Source organism: Corapipo altera, unplaced genomic scaffold (assembly GCF_003945725.1).
Source record: "Corapipo altera isolate COAL_440 unplaced genomic scaffold, ASM394572v1 193, whole genome shotgun sequence".
Taxonomy (NCBI): domain Eukaryota; kingdom Metazoa; phylum Chordata; class Aves; order Passeriformes; family Pipridae; genus Corapipo; species Corapipo altera.
The window spans coordinates 1,123,000-1,150,341 of record NW_020884996.1 but is presented as its reverse complement, the minus strand read 5'-3'; the positions used below and the strand labels follow the sequence as shown (position 1 = coordinate 1,150,341).

Here is a 27,342-nt window from a genome sequence, read left to right as displayed (position 1 = left end):
GGCACGGCACGGCACCAGACCCGACACCGCAGCGCCCGCGGAGCCCGGGCCGCCCCGCGCACGCCGCTCTCACCGCCATCTTCCCCGCGCCGCCGCCACCGCCGCCGCCGCCGCTCGCCATTTCATTCGGCGCCGCCAGAAGTGACGTCCCGCCCCGGCGGAGCCCGTTGGCCGCCCGGGCCGGCGGGGCGGGACGTCCGGGGCGGGCTCTGAGGACCCGGTGCGGAAGGGCCCGGCCCGGGCCAGGTCGGAACAAAGCGGTAGCGGCCCGGCATGGCGGCCCCGCTCCGCCTCTGGCTGCTCCTGCACCTCCTGCCGCAGGTCAGTGGCTGCGCCGGGCCGGGCGCTCCCCGGCCGAGGGCGGGAGTGGCTGCGGGCACAGGCGGGCCCGGGCGGGCTGTGCGGGGTGTCCGTGCCCGTGCCCGGGTGTGTGTTCGGGTGTGTGTCCGGCTCGGGGCCGCCTCGGGCGGGCGGGAGCGGCCGGGGCGCCCGGAGGTGCCGCGGCCGGCGGGGCGGGCCCGTGTCCGCAGGAAGGCGGCGGAGCGAGCGCTGCGGGCCCTGCCCGCCGCAGCCTGGCGGTGTTTGTAGATCTGTGTCTTTGGGCTCGTCTGGGGCTTTTTTCTCCTTCCCGTGGTTAACAGCGTTCTGCTCGTAGCTCTTCACACCTCGGGTCCCCGTGGGCCCGACCCGGCAGCCCCGGGGAGGGCAGCGCAGCCCAGCCCAGCCGCAGGGACGGAGCCGGGCTCGTCCGGGCTGACAGGCTCGCTCTGAGGAAGCACCAGCGGAGAGGAAGGGGGATTTACACCGACCCTATAATCTATCCTGAGTCCTACATTCTCATTACTTCAATATTAATTGCTTTTGTAGGATAAATTTTTAAGGGTGTGACGGGCTAGGCATGTAATCCTGATACAGGAGAGAGTGGGTTTTTAGCTATTGTACTACATGGTATGTAACTTTTGGTTTTTAAGTTCCAGTGTTTTCTGTTCTGAAAATATTGAAGTGTCATTTAATGTGTTGTTTAGACTTCTTAAATCTTTATTAGGTAATTTGGAGGGTGCTGTGTCTTCTTGAGTATTGTCGGTGTAACATCTTAACATAGCAATCTAATTTTTCCCTCTTCTGTATCTGTCTGCATACTGATGCCTTGCCAGTGATCTTTAGTTACAGTGTGGTCTGGTTACCAGCTAACTTCTTTATTTCTGCATCATCCCCTTTTTTCCTTCATCATCTTTTTCTAGTCATCCGTTTCTTATTCCCCTGTGCATTTTGTCATCTCCACATGCTTTGTGTGGACTGGTAGTGCCACCATAGGCCCCACAAATTAATAAAATGCAGGAATGGGTCAAAGACTGAGATGGAGTCAGTTTGATCCGTCAGTTTGGAGAAGGTGAGCACGTGGCAGTGCAGGACAGCAGGTGGGATTGTCCACTGGTGGGTACTTGGAGACCTTGCCTTCAGCCCCATGCATTGCAGCATATTCCCTTCTGTAAGCATTTGCTGTGTTTGTGCAGTGGAAGTGTTAACATGCTTGAGCAAGCTTGGGCAGACTGGCCAGGGTGCTGAAACAGTCCTGCTGCCGCAGTGAAAAATTAATGTTCTGTGTGCTGCCAGTACGTTTCTGTTAGCCAAGCTGGCTTGTTTAAAATTTGTTTGAATACCTCATATGATGCAGTACTTCTGCATCTCTTGTGCTTGCACTTGCTGGGATGGTTTTGGGTAGTACATCCCCCTCAGCCTGAGGCAGAGAGCAGTGCTCTGCTGCACTCGTCCTGTCGTGATACCCCTGTGGCTGATGGTCAGGGTCATTCTGGGGGCAGAGCTGGCAGCTCTCCTCGTGAGCTGCTGTGTGCATTTGCTGTGTACCAGCTGTACTCATTATCAACGGCTTACTCTTGCCTTTGTGTTGTTGGGCGTGTACCTTTGTGTCTCTCCTTGAAATAGGATAATAGAAATGTTTGTTTGTTTGTTTTTCCATGGGGCAGGAGGAGGTAGTGTCCACATTTGCTTCTACACTCTGATTTGGGGAGAAGGAACAGCTTGGCTACTGAAGCATTGCTCTCTCAGGTCTGGGTCCTCATTTAGGAACACCTGAAGAGGGGTGTGATCTTATAGATCCAACTGCAATCTGCACTTAGATCTTCCTTTGGTGTTCAGGTTCTCACATTTCATTTAACTTCCCATTCCTTCATGGCATTGCTACCTCTCAGTTGTCCTGTAAAAACAGCACATATACATGAGCCTTTGACTAGGGATGAATACAGTAACATGATCTGCAGGGAGTGTGCTGGATCTCACTGGCCTTCACTGTAGCAGCTTTCAGCAGAATACTGAATTGTGGTGATGGTTTTATTTTAAATCAGGGTACTCTATGATGTAGGTCCAGAGAGTTGAAAAGACTGCCTGAAATTCTGAATTGAGGTGATGGTTGACAGTTTACTCTTCTGGAATTGTTGCATTATGAATAAGTAGCTCTCTCCACTGCACAGTGTTTGTTGAAGAAGTGGGGGTTTTGTGTGCAAATTTACTGTCTGCTGTTGCTGGTCTCCAGATGAATTGGTGCAGTTCATGGGACAGAATGACCCCAGCTCCTGGGAACTCTGACATGGTACCTACTCTAAGAATAGGGATAGCTCATTCTTTCCTTCTTCAGGGAACACAGCTCCCGTCTGTCAAATCTCTCTGAGATGCAGGTGGCCAAGTCAGCTCACAGAACTACTGAAAGTGGAAAAGGTGTGGGGGGCATCCAGGTGAGTGTGGGGCCAGAGGCAGGGAGGGGCAAACAAGACAGAGCCACTGGGTTGGTGGCTCAGTCACTCAAATTGCAGTTTCTTGAAATACTGGTGAGCTGAATTCTTCGTTTCTACCTCCTTCCATCATATAACTTGCAAGTCCCAGTGCTTGTCTCTGAGCTACATCAGTTCACCAACATGACTGAAAAACTCACATAGCAAAAAAACTGGGGAGTGTTCTGCTCTTTTCTGCATTAAATAAACAGTGGAAGGACCTGATGAGATTCAGAGCCAACAAGCACATCCTTCTAATGCCACAAACATTAGATTAGCTCGGTTGCCTGTTAAATTTTGCCCTGAAACTTTGTTTCAGTTGTGTCAAAACCTTTTCCAGTTTTGCAGCTTTGTAGAAAACAGTTTGTTTGTGTTAATTATGCACTATAATGTCCTTTTTAAGCCACAGGACTAGTAAGAAGCAAGTATCGTAATACACATTATTGTAAGAGCAGCTGTTATTTTTCTGTGTTTGAAAAAGGCTGGACTTGGCATCCAGACACTTGGAAAAGAGCCCTTGGGGGTTGTAGGAACATTTTATAGCACCTGCACAGGAGATGACATTTTTTCTGCTGGGTTAAACTAGGATATGAAGTGATCTCTAGGAATTAAGAATCATCATAAATGTTGCAAACCATGCCACTGAATCAGCAGCATTGCTTTGAACTGTTGTTGTCTGATACCTAGTGACATGAATAAAAACAAAACTGGAAGCATCAAAGTGGATAGGAGCAAAATTGTAGTGGCTGTTAACAGACTTCAGAACTATGATTCTAAGTGATAATTGCCTTATAAAGACGTCTGTTAATCCACTTTCTCCAAGGGACTAAATTCATCACAGAGTTTCTAAAACTCTTCTGCTTTTAGCCCTGCTCATATTGTCTTTAATTCCTTTCATGCTTGATTTTTACTTGGCTTCTGGCACACAAACCCACGTAGCTTCTAAAATGTTTTGAGCACTTCACATTAGGAACCTTTTACTCCCTTAATATTCTTTTGAAGAACATCCATTAAGTAGCTCAGAAAGCAAAACTGTGTATTACTGTCTCCAGGGTGCCATTTGGGGATTATTCCTGAGTTCCAGTAATGGTTATCTCCATGTAGCAACACACCCTGTGCTTACTCTCTTGTTTTAAAGGTGTGTAGCTTATACCTTACAGATGTAAAACTTTTAACTGTACAGGTTGATTGTTCCACAAGTGCATAAAACTGTTCAGTTACAGGAGTTAGTTCCTGCAAAACTGCCTGGAGATTTTGGAGAGAGTTGTACCTGTAATATTCCAAACTGAGCTATTCCATGTTTTGTTTGCTTATCTAAGCCCAGTCAGACCCTGTACAACAGGCAGGAAACACTTTTTTGTTCTGGTCTTTGGTGTGTGTCTATTTTCATCTCTATGGCTTGTTTCTCTTGAAAGTCAAATCCAAGATGATAAGAATGGATCACTTTTCTAAACTGCTTCCTTTTATTGAAAGGGGTTTAGGTGCCATGATTGGATACCAGAGATATGAGTTAAAAAGTCCACCAAGGCAAGCAGTTGGAGTGTTTGTTTCCTCACTGCATACACACAGCAGTGTCTCTCTTTCTCCACAAATATCTTGGAAACTTGCACTGTACTCAAGTGGTTTTGATCTGCACTGACTGATCAGTGTGACCTCCCATGCTTCAGGACAAATGTCATTGGTTCTAGAGCACTTAATGAACACTAATGTTTTAAAAAAAGGGGGAAAGTTGCTGCATGAGTTCACAGAGATCAGTTATATACTGAAGAACTAAATATAAAACTCTCTACCTCCTGTGTATTTTTGCAATGATGTTTCTTTACTACTTTGCTGACATTTTGCAGCAGAATGCCATCACTGCCTCTGTGTGTGTTAAAGGACCATTTTACAGTGGGGTGGTAAAACACTAGCACAGGTTGTCCAGAGCAGCTGTGGCTGCCCCGTCCCTGAAGTGTCCAAGGCCAGGTTGGATGGGGCTTGGAGCAACCTGGGCTAGTGGAAGGTGTCCCTGCCCGTGGCAGGGGGTTTGGACCAGGTGACTTTTAAAGGTCCCTTCCAACCCAAACCATTCTATTGTTCTTAAAAGTGTTCCAAAAAGCATCTTTTTACCCTGAGTGCTTCCTTAGGGGTACATGGTAACTTCTGTGTAGTGGGGTTTGAAATAAAGAGGGAGAAATAAGTGATGGATTCTTTTAATGGATTTTTGAACATACTTGTTAAGACATGACTTTGCTGCTGACTTCAGTCATCTTTAGTATCTTGTTCCTCAGATGCTACCTGGAGAAACAGATGTGCAAGTTGTATTTGTAAGAGTGTAACTACATAATTATTGATTCATTGGTGTGTTTGGCTTATGAATGTTAAACTAGATGTTGACAGATTAGTCTGTCACAACTTTCTCTCTAATTAGTAGCAGCAATGCTTAGGGATTTCTCTCCAGAACAAGGTTTCATCAGTTCTGGTAGGCACAAAGTTATTTCCTTGGGGAAAGCTGAGTCAGAGCAATAGAGCAATTAAACATGTCTTCAGTCAATAACTTCAGTTTTGTTTGAGTGTTGGACAGGAGAAAGACAAGGAAGAAAGGAAAGGGAGGAGTTGGGTGTGTGGGTAGAGGAGAGTAGGACACAAAGGGGGATGGTAGAAAGATATTTTGGGGGGTGGTTTGTTTGTTTTGAGGTTTTTCCAGGTTTTTTTCCCTGAACTCACTGCTCGTGGTGAACTGCTGGTCTGCTCATCCTGTGTCCTGGGGTCACTAATGAGTGGCAGTGAGTGTTCCACCAGAAACCAAGTGTGTGACTACTTCAGGGGAACACCAGGTCAATTATTGTAGGTGTTTCAGAGATTTTATTTCTGTTTAAACGCAAATTTCAAAGTGCTAAGTGCTAGTAAGGATTATTGAGTGTCCTCAATTAAAATGGAGACAGTTCCCTTTACAACAGGAAACAAATGCTCTTGGAACACAGAAATGATAATGGGAAGAATCCAGTTACATTGAGCAGTGTTTGGTATTCCTAAGCACTGGATTCCCAAATCACTGGGCTAAAATAGTATTTTGAGACTGCTACAATTAATATGTGGTCAGTTTTTTCCTGTCTAATAGCTCGTGAGAAGTTAAAGTACAGCTGTAATTTGCATTTACTCTCTCTTTTTATAATCTATTACCAGACAACACTACTTGAACATTGAAGTAGTTCTGTAAGAGCACTGAGACACTCTGAAGCAGCAATTAAAGATCAGCAAGACTCTCCTTCAAAAAGAAGCATTGATCTGGATTTGTATAATTGAATTACATTTAAAAAAAAAAAGCCCTCAAAAGTTAGTTTTTGTCCTACTTTCTGAGCATTTCTTTTGTATCTCAGTGCCTTTTTGTCTGAAACATTAAAAGCTTTTTGCAGCAGCTGGTCAGAGCTTAAATTGAATTGCTAAGGTGTTGGTTCAAACCTGAGCAGATGGTCACAGAATGCACGTGAGCAGACTTGGTACCGAGGAACTGATGTTTGGTATTTTGTATGAAGTAAAGAGTTCTTAACTTACACTTTTTCAGTGAGTGGAGATGGTGCCTGACACTCCTTCCAGGACAGAGCCTGCAATCCCAGTGTTGCTGCCCTGAGGAGCACAGAAGTGTCCCCCAGAACTTAATGGTGACTTGGCTGATGTTAAAATGACACTCTGAATGCCTTCTTGTTCCAGCCAGGACAAGAGCCTCTTGTCAGAGGGAGAAGCATCACAAGGGGCCCATTTGTCATTTAGAAATGGGCAGCAGGATTTGTTTCAGGGTCCTTAGAACAGTAAGAACAGACCTCATGATACACTTTGTGTTTCTTCAACACCTTCCAAGGGTGGGGAGGATTTACAATTATTTTGGCTCAATTAATATGAGAATGAAGTTAAAAGCAGCACATTTTGCAGTTAGATGTAGTTTGAGCACTTTGCTGAACAAGCAGAGTACATACTGTGTATCACAACTGAGAAGATGCCTAAAATTGGTATATTTGCTCCATGTTAATATGTTTACTTTTCTCTGTAGTCCTTGTTCTCTTTCTCCAAATTCCTACAGGATTATGTTCTCTTACTTCAGTTTCCAGGAGTTTTTCAGGAGGATTGTGACATTTACATGATGCAAAAGGTGGCTGACCTCCTTATAAAAACAAGCATGACGTTCTATGGCATCAAATATCTTTGTTTAATCATCTGTCTGTTTGTGACCTCTTCCAGCCTCTTGGGCATCTGTTCACTGTGGGGACAGAGAGAGAAACACAGAAGGCCTTGACACTGTGCACACTGTTCATCAATAACTAAAACATTAGTTTGTTATCAGCGTTGTTTTGGGCACAAATCTAAACCACTGCACCACACCAGCTGCTGTGAAGAAAATTAACTCCATTCCAGCCAGACACAGGACAGACCTCTAATTATAAATCCTAGATATGTAATCTTCAGTACTTATAGCATATATTGTTGGAGTTTTGACAGCAGTGACAGCAGGAATAAATAAATGCAGTATGTAGACTTGAGAGTCTACATGTGCTACCTAGGACAGAAAAAGAGCTGCTGCTGCTGTGGGGTCTTATCACATCTACAGCAAAGGTGCCCAAGGTTGAGTTTGGGTGTGATGTGAATCTAGAATTGATGATTATTTTAGGCTGTACTTTCAAGAGTTGTTTAAGGGCCAGGCCTCTTATTCATAGAATCATAGAATGGTTTGGCTGGAAAAGGACCTTAGACATCATCTACTCCCAGGCCCCTGACATGGGGTGGGCTAGCCCAGGCTGTTCAAAGCTATATCCACCCTGGCCTTGGACAGTTCCAGGGGTGGGGCAGCCACAGCTTTTCTGGGCAACCTCTGTGCCAGGGCCTCACCACCCTTAGAGTGAAGAATTCCTTCCCAATATCCCATCTAACCCTGCCTCTGTCAGTGGGAAGCCATTCCCCCTTGTCTTGTCCCTCCAAGCCCTTGTCCAAAGTCCTTCTCCAGTTGTTTTGGAGTCTCTTTAGGAACTGGAAGGGGCTCTCAGGTCTCCCTGGAGCCTTCTCTTCTCCAGGTGAACCCCCAACTCTCCTAGCCTGGCTCCAGAGCAGAGGGACTCCAGCCCTTGGAGCATCTCCAATGGACTGCTCTGGACTCTCTCCAGCAGGTCTGTGTCCTGGAAGCCCCAGAGCTGAACACAGTATTCCAGGTCTCATGTGTGTTCCACAGTACTCCAGCTTCTTTCCCTTGCTCTGGTTATATCCATGTATGTACCAGTGTAGCTGTGTTGTTTGAGGTTGGGGTTTTTGGTTTCTTTTGTTGTTTTTTTTTAAAACACATCCAGTAAACTTTCATTTGATTCTTTGACCAGTTGCTGTGTAGGAGGGAATCTGCCTAATGTATCTTGAAGTCTTTCTTTGAAGCATGATGGAAATGATAACAAATTCCACTGTACTCCTCACACAGATACAGAAACTTTGTAGAATCTTTTACTTTTCTTAAAAAAATAGAAAACAGGCCAGTCAACAGCAAGTTATGCCCATCACTTATGCTATTTTATGTGACTTAAAATTCTCATGGTGAAGTTTTTGTTATGTTTTCAGGTGTACTGCGAGTATGGGATGGTACATGTCCTTTCAGAGAAGGGGAGCAGCAAAGGAAAAGACTACTGTATCCTCTTCAACTCTCAGTGGGCCCATTTGCCACATGATCTGGGTAAAGCTGTAAGTATCTAGCTAAGTAATGACAGAAGAATGCACTCAAAAATGCCTTTGTTTCAAGGAAACTTGTAATTTCTCAATTGGATTAGTAGAATTTGAAGCAACTGCTTTGTTTGCTCTTACTTAGAAAATATTTTTATCTGTTAAGATCACTCTAGGCAGTACTAAGATAGCAATATTCATTTCCAGACAGAGGTAATGACTATTACTGGTTCAAAGCAAAAATCTTCCAACACTGTGATCAATGAAATGAAAATGATGAATAGCTGGGGTTGGAAAGGAGTTTTTGTATATCAGCATGATACGAGAAGATACCACGTGGCTTTGTTAATGTACTGAACTGTGAGCTTTAGTGCTTTCTTAGTGATTCACAGTTTTGTCAAGTGTAAGATTAAGCAGTCACAAACTGTGTCAAGCTTTTGCTGCATTATTCAAATGTGTGAGCTGACAATTGGGTCAGTTCTTTATTCTGTGAGAAGTTACTGTCACTGGGTGATGAAATCAGCAAATGCACTTTGATGAGCTACTAATAGAGGAAGATGTAGTTGACTGATACTTGGTTCATTGTATTCCTTGATTTACCAGTTGAGTGCCCCACAGAATTATTAGTGTTCCTTATTGATGTATAATCAAGTCTTAATTACTGTGATGAGTTTATTGCAACTGCAGATCAGTCCCCAGATACATCAATAGCTGCCTTTGCCTTGTGTAGACCCAGCTGATGAACTCTTGCCCTTGCCCTCACTGTGAAATGTGAATCAGCACTTACATGACAGACTTATATTTATGAGGGTTTGGGACTGTACCATCTTGTTTCAATCAGTCTCATAAAAATTCACTGGAGATACCTTTCAGTAGCTCTGCAGGAGCCAATCTAGTCCAGAATAGCTTGCAGAGACACTTCCACATACACTTGGCTTGGGTATGCTGGATCCCTTGCATATCTCTGTTTCCTTCCTCAGTTCTCTCTTGCTTTTCCCTTCTTTCACATTCTCCCTCCTCCTCCTTCCATACTCCAGCAGTACAATTCATTAACTGAGGTGGTGCAGTGCACCAGCCTGAGCTCACTCTGCATTTGTGTTCTGCTCTGATAGAGTGATAAGCTTACCTGAGACTTGGACAACCAGGAAGTGTGTGCAGAGAATTTTACTGTCTCTAAGGTAGGAGTCAGGTTGGAGACAGCAGTTTTCTGAATAAGCCTGGAGCCACTGACAGCCTGGTGCTTACCTTCCCCTCCTAAAACAAGAGAGTCTGTCACACAGGTATTTTATCAGGTACCTGTGGGTTTCTAATAAGTGTTCCATCTGTAAGTTTTTCAGTTTGAAACTTTACCCTAACTCTTCTCAAAACTAACAGCTCACCTCCAATGAGGACTGAGACCTGCTTCTCTTAGCTCAGATATTGGTAGATAATTGCAGTTTTCAGATGACTTGCAAATAGAACTGGGCAAAGATGCTGGTGGTTGTTTAGATTTTCCAAAGAACAATTTGTGCCAGTGTTACTTCTAAAACGTTGAAGTGTCTTTGGGATGTTCCTGTTTAAACACACCAGATTGGATGTCTTTGGGTCTCAGGAGGGCTAAAACTGAGGAATTGGGGCAGGCCTGCAGTATCTCTGGATCACAAGCAGTGAGGGAAGCAGCCTAGAATCCAGTATTTAAGTACTTGGGATACAAAATCTCAGCTCACTGAATATGGTAGGTTTCAACATGGAAGTTTATTTTTGTTGCCCGTGCATTTGTACTTTCCCCCAGCCTGTGTTTCAGTTTCTAGCTGTTCATACCCTCCCTCATCCCAACCTGCCACTCTGCCACCCCAGCAATGGTAACACTTGGCTGTACTCCTCCCACATCTTGGTTGCAAGCAGCAGAGCAGCAGTGGTGCTGAAGAAAACAAATGCAAGTGCAGATCATAACCCAAATTTTATTACCAGTAGAATTCTGCACAATAAGGTGAAGCAAGGCAGGACCCAGCATAATAGAGAGGGCAGCACTGTTTTGTGTTTCTCTGAGAATAATCACTCCATTACTTAAAAGTTTTAAATTACCCTTTAGAAAGTCTGTGTTTTCTGCTCTTCTATAATTTTATGTTATATAGATATATACATGTGTGTGTTTAACTGGTTTTTTTTTCAGTCACTTTTGCAACTTCAGGATCAGACAGCATCTGTTTTGTGTTCTCCTTCTGATGTACCTGATGGGGGATTTAATAATCAAATCCCCATGGTGATGCGAGGAAATTGCACCTTCTATGAGAAAGTGAGGCTTGCTCAGATAAATGGAGCTCGTGGGCTGCTGATTGTTAGTAGAGAGAGACTGGTGAGTCTCTTTTTATCTTTCTGTGTTGCTGATACTCCTCTGATGTTAGATATTGTCTTGTCTTCAGTGCACATTGCTGGTATTTAATGCTCCTCTTTAAAATAAATAATGTGTGTGTATTCTGCCTGTGTGTACATTGCATTATTATGTCTGGAAATCATACATCTGAAGGAATAATGAATGAAACCACAAGAGGCACTCACTTAAGCAGGAAGAGTGCACAGAGCTCATGTGATATTCAAGTCAAGAGCTCAGTATTACTGTTATTCCATGTGAAATACTGGCATCAAAGGAGGAGGTTGGTTTCTTGGCTCTGTTGTACTACCACACTGGATCTGGTGCTTTAAATTCAGCTGGAGCATCACCAGCATGTGTTTTGTAAAATTAATAGTTTTGAAAATAAAATTAGTAGGTTTGAGTACAATCAATACTAGAGACACACATCAGCCTTAAACCCATGACCCTGATATGCAAAAGATACTACTTGAATTTTGGTTGCTGCATTTTGCTATTACAGCCTTTAATGACTTCTGTTTTACTGGGAACAGTCATACATTTTGACCTTGAGTTTTTGCTGTCATTATGTTCCTTTCTAGAACAATTTTTCAAATTGGCAGAAACAGAACTTGCAAGTTTAACCCTTTTTAAGCAGTAGAAGTATTAGCAGAAATAAATATATTCTTACCTCCTCTGAACTGTCTTTCAGGTTCCTCCTGGGGGTAACAGGAGTCAGTATGAAGAGATTGATATTCCTGTGGCTCTGCTCAGCTATACTGACATGTTAGATATTGGCAAGGTAAACTTGATACTAAATGCTCTCATTTAGATTATCTCATGTAAGAGATAATATTATCTCATGTAGGAAGTGTACTCATGAAGATTGCATTATTGGGTTTTGAAAAAAATGCAGATCTCTTGGGAGGTTATTTCTCATCTTTGGAATAAAATCAAAATGGAGCCTGGTGCTGGAAATAAATTCACTAATAGCAGAGCAAATAGATTACTATTAAGTGTTTATAATAAAGCCTGATTCTGAACCTGCTTAGTGAAAATTAAATAAGAGAACCTTTGCTAAGGTAGCTTTTTGGATGTCCTTCATAACTCATATTTACCTCCACAGAGTTTTGGCAGCTCAGTGAAAGGGGCAATGTATGCACCAAATGAGCCTGTGCTGGACTACAACATGGTGATTATCTTTGTCATGGCTGTGGGGACTGTTGCAATTGGAGGCTACTGGGCAGGAAGCAGAGATGTGAAAAAGTGAGTACCTGGAATTCAGCACGTCAGTTTTCTCGTATTTTTCATAGAAAAAAACAAAATTATGGTGGTTATGTAAAGATCACCTGGCAGGTCTGCTAGTGAGGTTTAGAGACTGTCTGTGTAAGCAGAATGGGAAAATACTGATGTGATGTTTGAAAGGCCCTGAGTCTTCTATTGACTTGATCACTGTAGGAAATCATTACAGTATAAATTGCATGTAGAGTGTTTTAGTATTTTGCCATGTCAAAAGGCCAAACCTTTGAAAAGCTCAAAAAAAGAAAATTATGAAGTAATAGGCTTCCTGTTGGGCTTTTGCAAAATTCCACCAGAAAAATACCTCGTAAAAAACAAAACAAAACAAAACCTGCTTTTACTGGTATAATGCAAACCAAATTGATTAGGTGGTTGACATATGCTATGTTTGTTATGAATCTTTTAATGGACTTTCATGGTTATGTTTTCCCAGTAGGGGGGGCTGGGGGAAGAGTTGATTGTGTCATGTTTATTTCTAACACTGGCATAACCTCACTTAAGGATTTCTTCTGAAGTCAGCAAACTGTTCTGTGGTAATTTTCAGGATCCAGTTGAGTTCTTGGTGAATGAAAATAGCACTCTGGATAAACTAATGCAGCAGTTACTGGTTTGTGCACTGTGTTATATCTGTTGTTCACACATCCATGGAAAACGTGGTGTTCCACTGACTTGAGTGGGAGTCAAAGCAGGCACTGGTGTTGTGACATATTTTCCAACCCCACATATTTCTTAATGAAGATTCAGCACCCTTGTGTATTTTGTTGCAGAAGGAATGTACTCACTGTAGCCACTGTTACTCTTTCAGGAGGTACATGAAGCACAAACGTGACGATGGGACAGAGAAACACGATGATGAAACAGTGGATGTGACCCCAATCATGATCTGTGTGTTTGTAGTGATGTGCTGCTCAATGCTCGTCCTCCTTTATTTCTTCTATGACCACTTAGGTACTCTAAAGGCTGTATTTGTATTGGTACATTTTCAGTATCACGAGGCTGTCATCGTTTAAAGAGCATTTTTACTGTGAAAATAATTATGAAATTTCTGTCTTCTGTCATGTTTCTTCATCCCAGTGTGATTTAAAACCCTGTAAGAAAACCCCCTGAGTAGATTTCTACTTTTAGTGAGGCTGGATTAGGTGATCATAGAGCTTCTTTCAAACATTGAAGTCCATTAAGTAGATACAGACTTGGTATCTTCCACCTTCTGTTCTTGTGTTCTCAAACCTATTCTTGTCTCTCTGTTATTGTTCAATTTGAAGTCAAGTTATGGGATCCAGGATCAATTTTTTTATCTTTATAAAGATGATAAATTTCTATTATCATTTATTAAATTGTTTGACAAAAACACATGAGAGCCTAATGGAAGTAGTGGGATGTGCATCCCGTCTGAATTAATTAATTTTGCTACTGAGTGATTTTAAGAGTTCCCTTATAGTGCTCCTGTATAAAGAAAAGATAAACACTTCACCATAGGTTGCCTTTTAGGCTTATGACTTACTTTAAGAACATTAGCACAGAGGTTTTGATTTGTTGAAGTAGGTATTGCATAAAGTACACCTGAGTGAAAGGAGCTAGAATTAGATAGTCAAAGAGCATAAATCTAATCAAGAATTTACCTTTCACTGCTTAAATGTTAGCCTTATTTCTCATTTAGGCTTATTGACTGTTCTTTATTCAGCCAGGATATGAAAAAAAGAATCTCTTACATCATCCAGCTTGGACTTAGTACTTTTTTTTCTCAGTCTATGTTATTATAGGGATATTCTGCCTGGCTGCCTCAATCGGTCTCTACAGTTGTCTGTCTCCCTTTGTAAGAAGATTCCCCTTGGGAAAGTGCAGGTATGTGGCAACTCCTAAATTTTTAACAGGTAAACTTAGGTTTCTTATACTGTTTGGTAGGTGTGGGATTTACAAGGTGGCTTCATACTTCAAAATGTTTATAAAGAAAGAGACACAGACAACTGTAGCTTTTGTGTGCTTTGTTTTCAGAATCCCAGACAACAACTTGCCTTATTTTCACAAGCGTCCCCAGGTCCGGATGTTGCTCTTGGCAGTATTTTGTATCTCTGTCAGTGTGGTCTGGGGAGTCTTCAGAAATGAAGATCAGTAAGTGCACATTTTATTTTCTGTGCTAAAAATTGTGATATGCTTTATAGTATAAGTAACTGACATCAACACAAGCCTAAATGTATCCAGAGTTTAGGAGTGACAGGTAGAAATTCTTATTTGTTCCTTATGTACTTCACCTTTTTCTTGTTGGTTTAATTACAGAAAACTGTCTCTTGTTAAGTTTAATTTCTCTGAGTCCCAGTCAGTATTCTGAGCTCTTTGACTTCAGACAGCTTCTCTCTCAGAAGGGGAATGGAAAGTTGCACACAAGTTGTCTAACTTATTTCTTCATGAGAAAAAGAGCTGAGAAGATTGTGAGATCTGTAGTTTCTTTCAGCTGTCTGGTGTTAGTCAGTAATTCTCTACATCCAGCATTGCTGCTGTACCTGACTGTAGCATGTGCTTAGCAGTTTTGTTAGAGGTGGATATTTTATGGTGTGTTGTGGTTTGGTTTTGGTTTGGGGTTTTTTACCTCTTACCTCACTCCCAGATGCTCCAGTTTCCCCATATATACAGGATGTGTTCATCTTCTTGGTCCATCTGTCAGGGATTCAGCATTGGAACTGAAATACTGGCTTGTGTTTCTGCTGGTGATACCAAAAAGGTGTCTGGCTTGTGCCTTGAATGCCAGTTACTGCATTTGTGCAGTCCATGTTCTGTGTGCATCATTCAGTGTCAGAACTCAAATCCAAGAAGCATCAACTCTGAAACACCTTTTAGAAAGATAAGTGTCAGGCTGAGGAGCACAGAAGTGCTATAGAGATATCTCAAGCTGTGATATTTAGGATTAGGAAATCCCGTTTTCTGCCTCAAAGCTGGAGTGGACCTGAGTGTCTCCTGCACAAACCTCCATCAGAAAGTGCACAGGGATTGATCACAACAGAATAATCTCTCATCTGCACCTAGACCCTGGCCATTTTAGGGGAAAGGGTTACCTCAGATCCTGCTTCTGTTTGATCCTAACAGTGGAGAGAAAAGCAAAGAGCACTTCTGTACTGCAAAGGAGAGTCGAAAACCAGCCCCAACTGTAGATTTGCCTCAGCACACAAGAGTTCTGAGGCCCCAGCACCTCCTGTTTTGGTATCCAGTGACCTCATTAGGCCAGTTTTCAATCCACCTCACTGCTCATTCAGCTCGTACTTCATCAGTCCCTCCATGAGGATCTTATGGAAGATTCTTAGTGGAAAGCTTTATTGAAGTCTACATAGACAGTATCCCACCCACCTTCCCTCCTCTCCCAGTCCCTTCTGTGTGGGAGGTTATCGGGTTGATCAAGCACAACTTCCCATTTGCAAATCCACACTGATAACAACGGTGATTTCAAGCAAGGACTTTGAATAAAGTTCTTTTTTGTCCCAAGCAGGTCCTTAGTGAGGGCAAGGCTTGGTCTGCATTTCCTACTGTTTCCCACAAAAATGTTGCTCTCCTCTTTTTAAGGTGGGCCTGGGTTCTGCAAGATGCTTTAGGAATTGCTTTCTGTCTTTACATGTTGAAAACAATTCGCCTGCCTACATTTAAGGTATGAAAGTTAAACAGATGTAAAGAGAGGATATTTGCATGTATGAACAGAGCAGTCACTTATAATGGAGTACACTGGCCTGGAAATGCACTTAACATTTGTATGCAGCTGGGAAAAGAGGGATGTAATGAATAAGATGTAGACCAATAATTGGCATGTGATTGTTCTGTAGAGTGTTGGCCAGTAAATCACACACCGCCCTCTCATTTGTGGATTTTGTTTTGATGAGGGGGGGTTGTTTGTTTGTTTTTATTGGTTTGATTTTGTTTGTTTTTAGATTGACACACAATTAATGCATCATTCTGGTGGTTTTTTTCAAATCTTTCCGAACTTAGTATCCTAAGACAAAAATCACTATTAGTCGTTTAATTGCCCCTTAAGCAGCTCTTCAAACTCTGCTTCAAGGTATCTTCACCTATAAATTTGTATAAACTGGCAGCATATAACTGGAGAGTGTTTCAAGCTGTGCCTGGCATCCTCCAGTGCAGAACTTCCTCATATTTCCTGGCAAACTGAAAAGGCACCATTTGCAGATTTTACATGATAAAGAATTTTAGGGACTAAAATGTAATTTTGTGTCCAAGAATTACTTTCTTTTATATGGTGCATGCAAGACCCAATTCCTCCATCTAAAAGATTCAGGAATTATAGAAAATGTATGGATGACTTGTTTTAGACTTTGTTAGCTTTTTCCTTGAGCAGTCTGCTAATTATTAATTCTTTGCTGTTTATTAGTGCATAGTGTGTAAATACCAAGTATCTTGTCTCTTCCTTCAGGGTTGTACCTTGCTCCTGCTGGTTCTTTTTGTGTATGATGTATTCTTTGTATTTATCACACCTTTTTTAACAAAGGTAAGTAAAATACTTCTGTGTTGCCTGCTGCCCACAGAGCAGAGTGTAACGACCTGTTTCTCTGTGTGTTCCCTACATGATCCCAGAGCTGCTGAGTGAAATGCTGATTTACAATTTTCCCCTTTTTAATTTAGACTGGGGAGAGTATAATGGTGGAGGTGGCTGCAGGCCCTTCGGATTCTGCCACTCATGAGAAGGTACTGCATGTAGTCTGAAAATCTAAAAGTCTAAAAACTAATTTCCAACTATTACACTTCTAACTTTCCTAAAATTCAAAGACCAGAAAGCTGAAATGGAGATGCCAGTCTGAAAAGAACTTAGGGTGGGAATAATATTCTGGTGGGGGATGCAAGGCAGACTTGTAGTGGTTCATCACACCAGCTTTGGTTTTCCTTTGTCTTTCTTTAAAAGGCTTTCAGTCTAAGGAAGCTGGTTGGCTCAGCTTCACAAAAACTTGGCCACAGAATGAATTGTATAAGACAGTAATGGATTATTTTGACACTAATATAAGAAATTAAAAAATAACATAAAGTTTCTGTAATGTACTGTAATAAAGACAATTGCAATGAACCTTGGCATACCATGCCTCAACATTGCAAATTGTGTAATAAATAGGAATAAATTGTGTAATAAATAACTGGGGGGCAAGGGAAAAGTCTTTAAAGTGATTTGAAAAATGTGCTTTTTAAAATTATTCATGTCTTTGCTCTTGTGAGATTTTTATTGCAAGCAGATGAATTAACTGTATAAATGGTTATTTCTTATGCTTGTAGCAGCTTACCTAAATTTTTTACATTCCTGCAGTTAAAGCAGAGTTGATACCCTACTGCATGTGAGGATTTTGAAATTAATATAGTGTATTTCATCACTCCTATCTTATGCATTTTGTTAGATGTCAGTAATATTGTATGTAATATGAATGTAAAAAAGATACATTTGCTGTATTCAAAGCCTGCAGTTTGAGTACAACAGGAACAAGTTCTGGAAGGTGGTGCCACTGTATAGAGAAAATGGCTTTTTATCAGACATGTGTCTCTCTCGTTCTAAGCTCCCAATGGTCCTGAAGGTTCCACGACTGAATTCCTCACCACTGGCTCTGTGTGACAGGCCTTTTTCTCTGCTGGGGTTTGGAGACATTTTAGTTCCAGGTACTGTTTAGCAGGTTAAGAATTTTACTTGTTACACTGTCATGTTCGTTTATTCCTCTTGTACTTCTGATTCAAGTGGAAAGTTTGATTTGACTATTATAAACCTGATAAATTTGCAAGTAGAGCTTCCTTTTTTTTCCTGCACTATTCACCTTCTCAATAAGAAATTAAATTAATTTTATGGTTCACTTTCACATGCAGTGATGTCAAGAAATATAGAGAAATTGCAAGAGTTGATTTAGCAACTGATTTTATGCTATAAAACATCTTTAATAGTCTGGTGATAAAGGAAATTATTTTGTCCATTTGCACATTGTTTGAGTACACACATCTGACCACTCAAACCTTCCTAATTTTGTTAGTGATACCACATTCAGTGTTTCTACCACACCTTCTCTGAAATTTGATTTTAGATAGGATGTAGAAGAACACCTGGCATCACTGCAGGTGAAAACAAGTATACACTTTCTGGCTTTCAGATTTTCTTCTGGGAATTCAACTGTTTATTTTCTTGTATCTTGGGAAATATAATGAACATAATCTTGTTGTGAACACTGTATTTTTACAACAGTTTAGTAAGGACAAGATGATGATGTTTTATCTATTATCTATTTATTTGAAGCTATTAATTTTACTACTGGAGTGCTTTTGTTGTACTGGACTTGTGCTATCATATAACTGGTTTGTAAGTTGTGCAGTCATGGTGTTTAAACACAGGGTTCCAAGGAAGTGTTGGGGAAAAAAATTCTTACAAGTTCCTAGCTGGTTTGATGATTTTGCATATCTTAGTGTGTGACTATAGGTTGAAAGCATGTTTAACTGTTCTTTCCTTTCCTAGGCTTACTGGTAGCCTATTGCCATAGATTTGATATTCAGGTGCAGTCATCCAGAGTCTATTTTGTAGCCTGCACAATAGGTATGTACCACAGTGACACCTGAATGCAAGACCTACAGGAGTTGCTCCCTCTTGAAAGCATGTCCTCAGTCTTGCATGGCATGATTTTACCCTTCTCCTTTTATTATTAAACAGAAATATTGTAGGAAAGTGCTTTCAAGGCTAGATCTTCCAGCACAAAACCAGCTGGTGTGGCTTTCCTGAGCTGTTCTGTCTGCCAGGTGTAAGGGGAGCTTTTTGTTACCATGACTCCAAAGGGTCTCACTAGAACCCTTGCAGCTCCACTGTCTTTACATGTGCCCACCTCTGCTCATCCTGCTTTCTTGGTTCATGAATCTTTTGAGTTTATGGTGTGTGAGAATTCAGGTTCAGGGACATCATCCTTTGACTTTGCTCTTAATTTTTTGTATATTCCAAAAACCATGAGCTGTGATGCAGGGAATTGTATTGTATTATGATGACTATAACACATCTACATTAGTTTTCTTCCTTAGTTTGTAGAATCCACAGAGTTAAGTACCATGGGTGTAAATACACCTGATGAATAGGATCTGACAGGTTCCTCTTGGCTTTCTTACAACATACTTTTGCCAGCAAAGACTTCTAGTGTTTGCAGTTAATGTTGTGAAAAATTTTCATGAACAACTGCTGTAGAAATTCTTTTGAAAAAATACCTGGGTTCATGGAGACTCCTAGCAGGGTTAGAGAGATGGTTTTATTTCAGTGGTCCAAGTTATTTCCTCTCATACATACTTAAACTGTTGTCTTACCTGGTATTTTCAAAATTATATCATTTGCAGAAAACGATAGAAAATGTTGTATTGGTAAAGAGTCAGCAGTGTGGTATTGCAGCACTGAAAAGGGCTCAGTGGAGTCATCAGTTATGAGAGAAATGATTATTCCTCTCAATTTGTCATTTAAGACTGAATCTTAACCAGGATCCCTGGTGCCAGACAGTCATTGACATACTGGAGTAAATCCAGTGGAGACCTTCGAGATGGCAGAGAGCTGGAGCACATGGTTGTAAAAGAAGAGAAGGCAAAAAAAAAGAAAAGAAGAGATTCTGTTGCTGTCCCACAACTGCCTAATGGGAGGCTGCAGAGAGGACAGAGAGACTTTTCTTACAGGTGTGCAGATAAGATGTGAGGCAATGGACTTAAGTCACAATAAAAATTATTTTAAGTAGATATAAGGAACTCTCCATAGTAACAGAATGTGCTCTGAAAAAAAAAACATTTTCAAGAACTGTAAAGAGTTTCTGAGTATTCTAATCACAGAACTATTTAGGTTGGAAAAGCCCTCTAAGATCATTGAGTCCAGCTGTTAACCCAGCACTGCCAAGGCCACCACTAACCATGTCCCCATGTGCCACATCTACACAACTTTTAAATCCCTGCAGGGATAGTGACTCCACCACTGCCCTGGCCAGTCTGTGCCAGCGCTGCACAACCCTTTGGGGAGGAAATTCTGGCCAATATCCAACCTAAACCTCCCCTGGCACAGCTTGAGGCTGTTTCCTCTCATCCTTTCACTTGTTCCCTGGGAGCAGAGCCTGACCCCCACCCTGTTCCCCCCTCCTGTCAGGGAGTTGCAGAGCCAGAAGGTCCCTCCTGAGCCTCCTTTTCTCCAGGCTGAGCCCCCCCAGCTCCCTCAGCTGCTCCTCATCAGACCTGTGCTCCAGACCCATCCCAGCTCTGTTGCCCTTCCCTGGACAGGCTCCATCCCCTCAATATCTTTCTTCACCTGTTTTCTTGAATAAAAATCAGTTGGATTAACTTCATTATTTGGAAAGTGTAATTGAAAATAATTACAATACGAGATCCACGCTGCTTGTGTCCTACTAAATAAATTTTGCCACATTTATGCAGAAATTAAATAGAAAGTAAGAAAAATTATAACATACAGCTTGCTGGGGTTTCTTTATTTTAGTAATGTTGCAGGATAGTAAAGCCAACCCAAAAAAGAAGCACACAGTCATGGTCAAAATATTTGTCTATATCTGCTGAATTCATAAATACGAGGTGCAATACGTCATTTGTTTATTTTTGCTTAGGGTAGTGCTTTAACTGCACACTATGAACTAGGCCAATCACACTACTTTCACAACGTGTTATTATTATCAATAGAAAGACTGTAGTAATTCCAGGTTTGCATTCTGTAAATAATACTTCTCTCTAAAGAGGCCTGAAAAAATATTACTCGAAAAAAGTTAATGCTCCTCCAGCTAATTATTTAGTTGTGCTCGAGCAAAGCTATATCCGAATAACTGGGTTTTTTGCTGGGTTTGTTTCCTTGCAGCCTATGGCATAGGCCTTCTTGTGACCTTTGTTGCCTTGGCACTGATGCAGATGGGCCAGCCTGCTCTCCTCTACTTAGTGCCCTGCACTCTTCTCACCAGCTTCGCAGTGGCCCTTTGGAGAAGGGAACTTGCCATGTTCTGGACGGGCAGCGGCTTTGCGGTGAATACCAGTTTGATATGAGTGTCTTCAGGAAATACTAATGTTATAAAAACCTAACTAGCATTAAAGTTGAGTAAAGTATTGCAGTATTATCCCACAAGCACAAAGATTTTGGGTTTTGCTCCATTGTTTGCTTTTTTACGTACTTTTTTTCTTGCCTCAGCGAGGTTTTTCTGGTTTTTAGGATGTTTATGGCCACTTGAATCTGGCTGGTGAAAAGTAAAGTAGACCTTGTCTATCCTTCTTGATTCTGTCATGATTTTACTTGTTTGATATCTGTTGAAAGTATCACTAGTAGTAAAAGATTACAATATTATATAAAATATAATGGTTTTTAATACTATATAAAACATATCCTTGAAATATTTTTTTTCATAGCCTACTGTTTATGAAGGTAGAAGTGTAGTTCATTATAGTAAATTATCACTTTGTTTCACTGTGGTACAAGTGAAAGTAACTTGATTCACTGTGATAGTGGTTGGCTCAACCCCAAGGGAGACACCACCCCCTTGGAGGTTACCATTTTATAACTCCAGGGGGAAAACTGTTTTTTCCCCCACCACATTCAGAAAGGAATAATTTCTATCATGATGCATGATTTTAGTTTCTGAATAATTACTTGAAGGCCTAATCTGTTAAGCTAGTGGTTCACCCCAGTGAGTTTTACTTTGTTATTCAACTGTTTGTGATAACCTTCACAAGTTTCCTCCAGAGAACCGAATTTAATTGTTGGAGAAATATTCGAGATCATCTAAAATGTTATGGAAAAGTTGCCAGTTCTTTATCACTGACGTTAAAGGTGGGCAGAACCAGAGTGGCCAAGGACCAAGTGCTGTTTGCCTGTTGCTGCCTAATCAGCAGAGCACATCTGAAACTGGTGAGGAACAATCAGGCAGAAAGCAAACACTTTTCTGGAAGGAAAAAAATCCCCTGGTGCCCTGTAAAACCCAAAGGATAACTGTGTGCATGTGTCCACTGCTGGAGAATGATAACAGGGATGATGGACCTTTAACCTTCATCTTGTAAGACCATCACTTCTGATAACTGGTTCTTGCTTTCCATCATTCTGACTGTGATCTTCCATTCACAGAAAGACCTACCTCAGCCTCCTGTGGTGATAGCCCCTGTCAACTGCCCTGAGCTTCCCAAAGACAGCAACGTGCCAGCCCCTCAAGCAGACACAGAGCAGATGACCAATCCCACCCTGCACGTGAAGGAGCTGCGTGGCCCCAGCTCAGCTGAGGAGGAGCTGGCTGACACCAGCACAAAGACAGACCAGTCAGAAATCTCTGTGGCACAGAGTGAGGAACCAACTGCTCAGAATAAGGACAACCTCGAAAGCAAATGCCTAAATGCAGAGCAAAGCCAGCTGGAATAAGTGATGTGATAAGAACTCCTCACTTTCCCTCACAAACATATCCATATAAAACCAGTGTGTATTTAGGACTGGTTTAGTAGGGTTTGCATTCACTGAGGAACCTCGCTGGGAGTCTGATCAGCAAATCCAACAAGGAATGTTCTGCCTCCAGCTTCGGTACAGCTACACCCTTCAAACATCTTTCTGAAATATGGTGCTCTCCAGGAGTTCTGATGTGTGGGTTTCAATGATCACTCTGTCAGTGGATGCCTTTGACCATTTGTTCCATTTGCATTATGCCAGGGTAGCGTTAAGAGTCTTTATTTACCCAGTACTCTGTGCTTGTGTGGTTGTTTTGCTGCTGTAGCATGGTGTAGGTTACCATGGAGGAAAAGCATTGAACAAGTCTGCTACAATGCTTAGCTGAGAGAGAAAAGTGGTCTTTTTTTTTTTTTTAGCACTTTCCCTATTATTGCCACCTTTTACTTTGCTTCTCCTGACTTGTCAAAGCCATTGATGTAAGGGAATGCTTTAGTATAAACTTACATTCAGGAAATGCAGAGAATGGTTAAATTACCATTGCTCTGAAAGGATTTACACTACCGTGGTGCATTAAATGCATCTCTTAACTTTTGTTTTTACTTCTAGTTACCTGGGTTGGCTACTAGTCTAGTTTAAAAGGCAGGATGAGTGGAGCTCCAGGAAGCTTTCTAGTCATTCATGTGAACTCTAAGGGCTGTCTCTGATAATAAACAAGGTTGGTCACAGAATGCTGCTTGGAAGCAAATGCATATTAAGAATGTTTTAGAAATGAAATACAAGCCAAATAGGTAAGAAAATGGGTAGTAACACTGTACTAAGCTTAACAGGCAGTATTTTCATTGGGAAAATGTTAAAGCAGTAAAAGTTCATGTGTTTTTGGGGCTTTGAGCTTCTATTTGTTGTTCATTCAAGGACTATAATTGTGATTTCTAATTCCGAAGAAAACAGTCTGGTTTTTTCATTCCCAAGGGAGCACATATGGTGCTACAGACAGTTGTGATTTAAAGCTACTTGCTGCTCAGTTATCTTACCAACTGCCTAAGTCATGTTTTGTCTTTGTCCCAAGAGCAGGCAAAGCGTGGCCTCTCAGGTTCTAGAATGAGCCTGGGATCTTACCTATTATTTTGCCTGTCTTGCTACATGACATTGTGAATTTAAATTGTGATTTAAATTTGCAAATTTAAAAATTTTGGGGTGCAGCTGGTCTTACTTTATATTCCTGAAATTGTACGTTGGAGTCTCTAATGCATTGACTTTTATACACAGAAGGATGATGTGATTTGCATATTGCTTGTTCCATTAAGTATATTTGTCTTTATCAGAGGTGTCTGTTCTACACTTAAATTGCAATTCCAGAAAGCCTCAAACACTTCACATGAAAACTGAAACAGAAAATGGAAGTGTTATAGGATCCTCAAACATGATTCCAGATTGCATGGAAGAAATGCTTTTCAGAGTATTTGAGAGCCAAAAAATGTCATTTACAAAAGTATTGTCACAGTGATGCCATCAGAGGCATTGCTGTTGAAATTAAGTCTCCAGTTGTCTTGTTGAGTTGCAGTTCAAGGGCTTTTTTTTTTTCATGTCTTGTCTATTAAATATCAGCCACTGCTTTTTTTGGCTGTGTCTTCCAAAAGTTTGCCCTGTGTTTTTTGGGAGATAACTTCTGTGGGCAGTGGTAGCATTCTTAGGATGTAAGTGGCTTTCTGTAAAACCACACTGTGGCTTCAGAGTTTCACCAGCTCCTGCTTAAAGCCTCAAGCCTTGTCTGACAGGATGATCCACTGAGGTTTTTGGAAGGCTTGCTGAATCCAAGGGCCAGCAACTACATTTAATTTACAAATTGCTGTAATGGAAGGTAGTACTAAAGAGATCTGGTTTTCAATCTCCTCTTTAATGGACTGTTACTTTGGCCAGCAGCAATCTGATCCAGTTATTACTAATAAAAAGCAGCAGAGAAATTTTACTGAAAACTTCAGTCAGCTGGATTATGACTTGATTTTTAAGCCATTGTGTAAGTATGTATATTAAACTAAGAAAACAATCTTGTATTTAAATAATGAACCTGATAAATAACAAGAAGACACATTGAAGACTGACTGAAGTTCTATCATTTTTGGCCTTGATTGTCTCTCAGTCATAACATTTGGAGTGGCTTTTTACATACTTAAAAGCCAGTAGCTTCCTGATAATGAAGCATTAAGTTTTATCATCTACTTGAAAAGTGTATTTCAGCATTTGTTCTCCTGTGTGATTAGGAAATAGTTTGCTTCTCAGACTGTTCATAGCTCAATTCAAATGGAAGAAGTGATCACACTGAACTTGAGGGCATTTCAGGGTTGTGTTGTTCCCGTTGGGTCCTGGGCAGGAGGACCTGCCTCACCTCAGCTTTTGGGGACTTTCCATCTACTTTTAAGTGTGACCTTTTTTTTTTTTTTGCCCAATCTACAAAGAATGGAGAAAAAACCCCAAACAGCTCCTCAATGCAGTATCTCCAGTGAAAGCATGTGAAGTGGCAACAATTTACACAGTGACTATCCTAGTACTGTACAAATCAGGAGACCCTGGTGCTCCAGTTTGGCTGTGACTGTTTAGTCCTTGATCCTGGGCAGTTCAATCACTTCCATCAAAATCCAAGGCTGTAATTTTTTGTCTTTCAAAAACCTCCCTGATCAGCTTAATTTAAAAATTAATGTTGTGTAGGAAAATGTGAATATCAGTTCAGTGTGACTGACTCTGATTTTATTTGATGATTGCAGATACACATCCCCCACCAAACTAGAGTTTAAATATTTAAAGTAATGAAAGTAATATTAATGTTAAAAGTAATGTTGATGGGCTTCTTGTTTATGTCTTTCACATACTAAGTCTTTACTTATCTGTCTAGAAATTCAGTAAGGATTTTATTCCTGAGAACCTGTATGTGTTCAGGGGAAGCATTTCTTTTAGTCAAACAAACAAATCCCAACAACAGCCAACCCCACTAAAAAAATCCTATAATAAAAAAACCTCAACTCTTTGGATCACAGTAGTGAGGATCAGGTTCCTTCCTCTTGTGTGTTTGGGACTGTGCCCTTCTGAAGGGTTGTACAAATGCAGCTGAAGGTAGAATGGAACCTGAAAGACTTTACCAAGGGTGACAAATGAGGGAGAAGTATCCTAAACCCTTTTTCAATTTTACCAATTTTATTTTTTCTTGTCACAAATTAAGACCATTTAAAATGAAATATATTAAAAAAAAAAGAAACAAAATATAGAGCCAAAAATACATTGTTTTTACCACTGGCAGTAAAAAAAAGCACATCCACCTACGTAAGAATTACACTTGTGAAAATATTTAATGTTTTCTCTGAACTTGAACAGGTGCCAGGCAACAGAAAATCTGCAGCACAGCCTATTTTGTGAAAGGTTTAGTAACATTTCATAGACAACTTTGTTGAGAAAACTGTTGATTTCCAAGTTTCTTGAACGTTTTTCATGATGTCTTGGATAATCAGTCAGGCATTTCCCTCAGTGTGGCTTTTGTTAAGAATGTCTTGCAAGTCCTGACAGTATTTTTGTATTTTTCAGCCAGGCACAGTTCTGTGTGTTTGGTTTTTCCATCCCCCGTGCACTGCTCTGACTGGGATCAGGATTATCATGGACTTTAGTGCCTGGTGACTTCTGAGTGTGCTGGGAGGTGGCCTTGACTGCAGAGCCACACAGAACCCTGTGCTGAAATAACAGCCTTGTGAGCTTGCAGAATTGTGGCTGCAGTTACTGATGAATTAATCTGCCTCTGGGAGATGCTGTGAATTTACCTGCAGCTCTTTTAAAAAGCCTGTATTGGGTGTTTGGGAACAGTGTTGCCTTGAAGTTAAAGCTCACATGCAGCTGTTTTAGTGCAAGTTCCTGCAGTTGTTCTTGTCTTTAGCCCAGTGGTTGGGTACATGTTTCTTGTGTCTTGCACTACACAGGCTGCACAGGACATAAAGCCCTGTAATATTTCTTCTTAATGCCAGCTCCACTGACTATCAGTGAACAAAACTTTTTTTGTGCATGGTTTCATCATTTGCTGTGTTATTTGTGGTACATTTGGGTGAATAAGCTGGCTAAGCAGCACTTTGCATTAATGTGTGTCAATGCTTGGCACAGGTGTGAAATACAGACACACCAACAGATCTAAACATTCCTCCAAAGCCTGCAGAGATGGTGCCTTTTGCCATGACAAATACAATGTTTTAAAAGGAAATCTGTGTCAGGGCTGCATCTTCAGGCAACTGTGGTTGAAGGTTCCAGAAAACATCAGCAACAAGGAACAGTGAATCTTTAGGTATTTTAATTTCACATGTGGTTTCCCAGCTGGGGCAGGGCATGAAAACAGAGCTGCACTAACAGCTTTTCAGTTTAGGTTTCTGTACCAGTGGTGCTGGGTAGGGTGGAGAGAAAACTGAAGATGGCTCAGAAAGCATGAGGAGAGTCAGAACAAGAATGGCAGTGGAAGAGTTTACTCCAAAGAGAAGACCCAAGACCATGTATGATAAATATCCAAAAATCTGAAATGCTGCTGCAAATTGGAAAAACAATTTGTCATTTTCAAGTGACATTAGAATTAATAGACTTCAATTAACAGTAAGGGAATTTTGGTGCTGGTGGTAGAAAAATCTAAGAATGTCTGCCAGATGAAGGGCTTGGCTCCAGGAGTGTGAGCAGGGCAGGGCTGTGGCCAGAGCACGAACTCCTCTGGTTCTGAGAGCAGAGAACTGAACCACAGAGTCGTGTCACACCCCTGGCCTTTGGGGCCAGCCAAGCCCTGGCCCACCTGCCCAGGTGTAGTCTAAAAGTCAGGATTCCTTGGATTTAATGCTATTATAGCATGAACTTTATCACAGAGT

The 27,342-nt window shown here is 41.3% G+C and overlaps 2 protein-coding genes across 3 annotated transcripts in view; one reads left to right on the top strand and one right to left on the bottom strand.

Moving 5' to 3' along the window:
• The window catches only part of LSM7 (LSM7 homolog, U6 small nuclear RNA and mRNA degradation associated), a 3,354-nt gene extending 3,193 nt beyond the window's left edge, over positions 1 to 161 (bottom strand). The window contains exon 1 of the mRNA XM_027666597.1: positions 74 to 161. Coding sequence (XP_027522398.1) covers positions 74 to 121 — 48 coding nt within the window. The 5' untranslated portion in view covers positions 122 to 161. The remainder of the gene's footprint in view (positions 1 to 73) is intronic.
• A 24-nt stretch (positions 162 to 185) lies between these two features.
• SPPL2B (signal peptide peptidase like 2B) lies at positions 186 to 26,280 on the top strand. Of its 2 annotated transcripts, none has more exons than XM_027666596.1 (15): positions 186 to 321; positions 8,358 to 8,477; positions 10,609 to 10,791; positions 11,498 to 11,587; positions 11,912 to 12,051; positions 12,890 to 13,032; positions 13,830 to 13,926; positions 14,077 to 14,193; positions 15,634 to 15,715; positions 16,493 to 16,567; positions 16,702 to 16,764; positions 17,616 to 17,715; positions 18,554 to 18,631; positions 20,909 to 21,137; positions 22,160 to 22,435. In XM_027666596.1, the coding sequence occupies exons 1-14, from the start codon at positions 274 to 276 to the stop codon at positions 21,088 to 21,090; spliced, it is 1,518 nt and encodes a 505-aa protein (XP_027522397.1). In that variant the 5' UTR covers positions 186 to 273; the 3' UTR covers positions 21,091 to 21,137; positions 22,160 to 22,435. The 2 variants fall into 2 exon arrangements, with proteins under 2 accessions (XP_027522397.1, XP_027522396.1); XM_027666595.1 differs by having other exon boundaries at positions 187 to 321; positions 20,909 to 21,069; positions 22,160 to 26,280.
• The last annotated feature ends 1,062 nt before the right edge of the window (positions 26,281 to 27,342 follow it).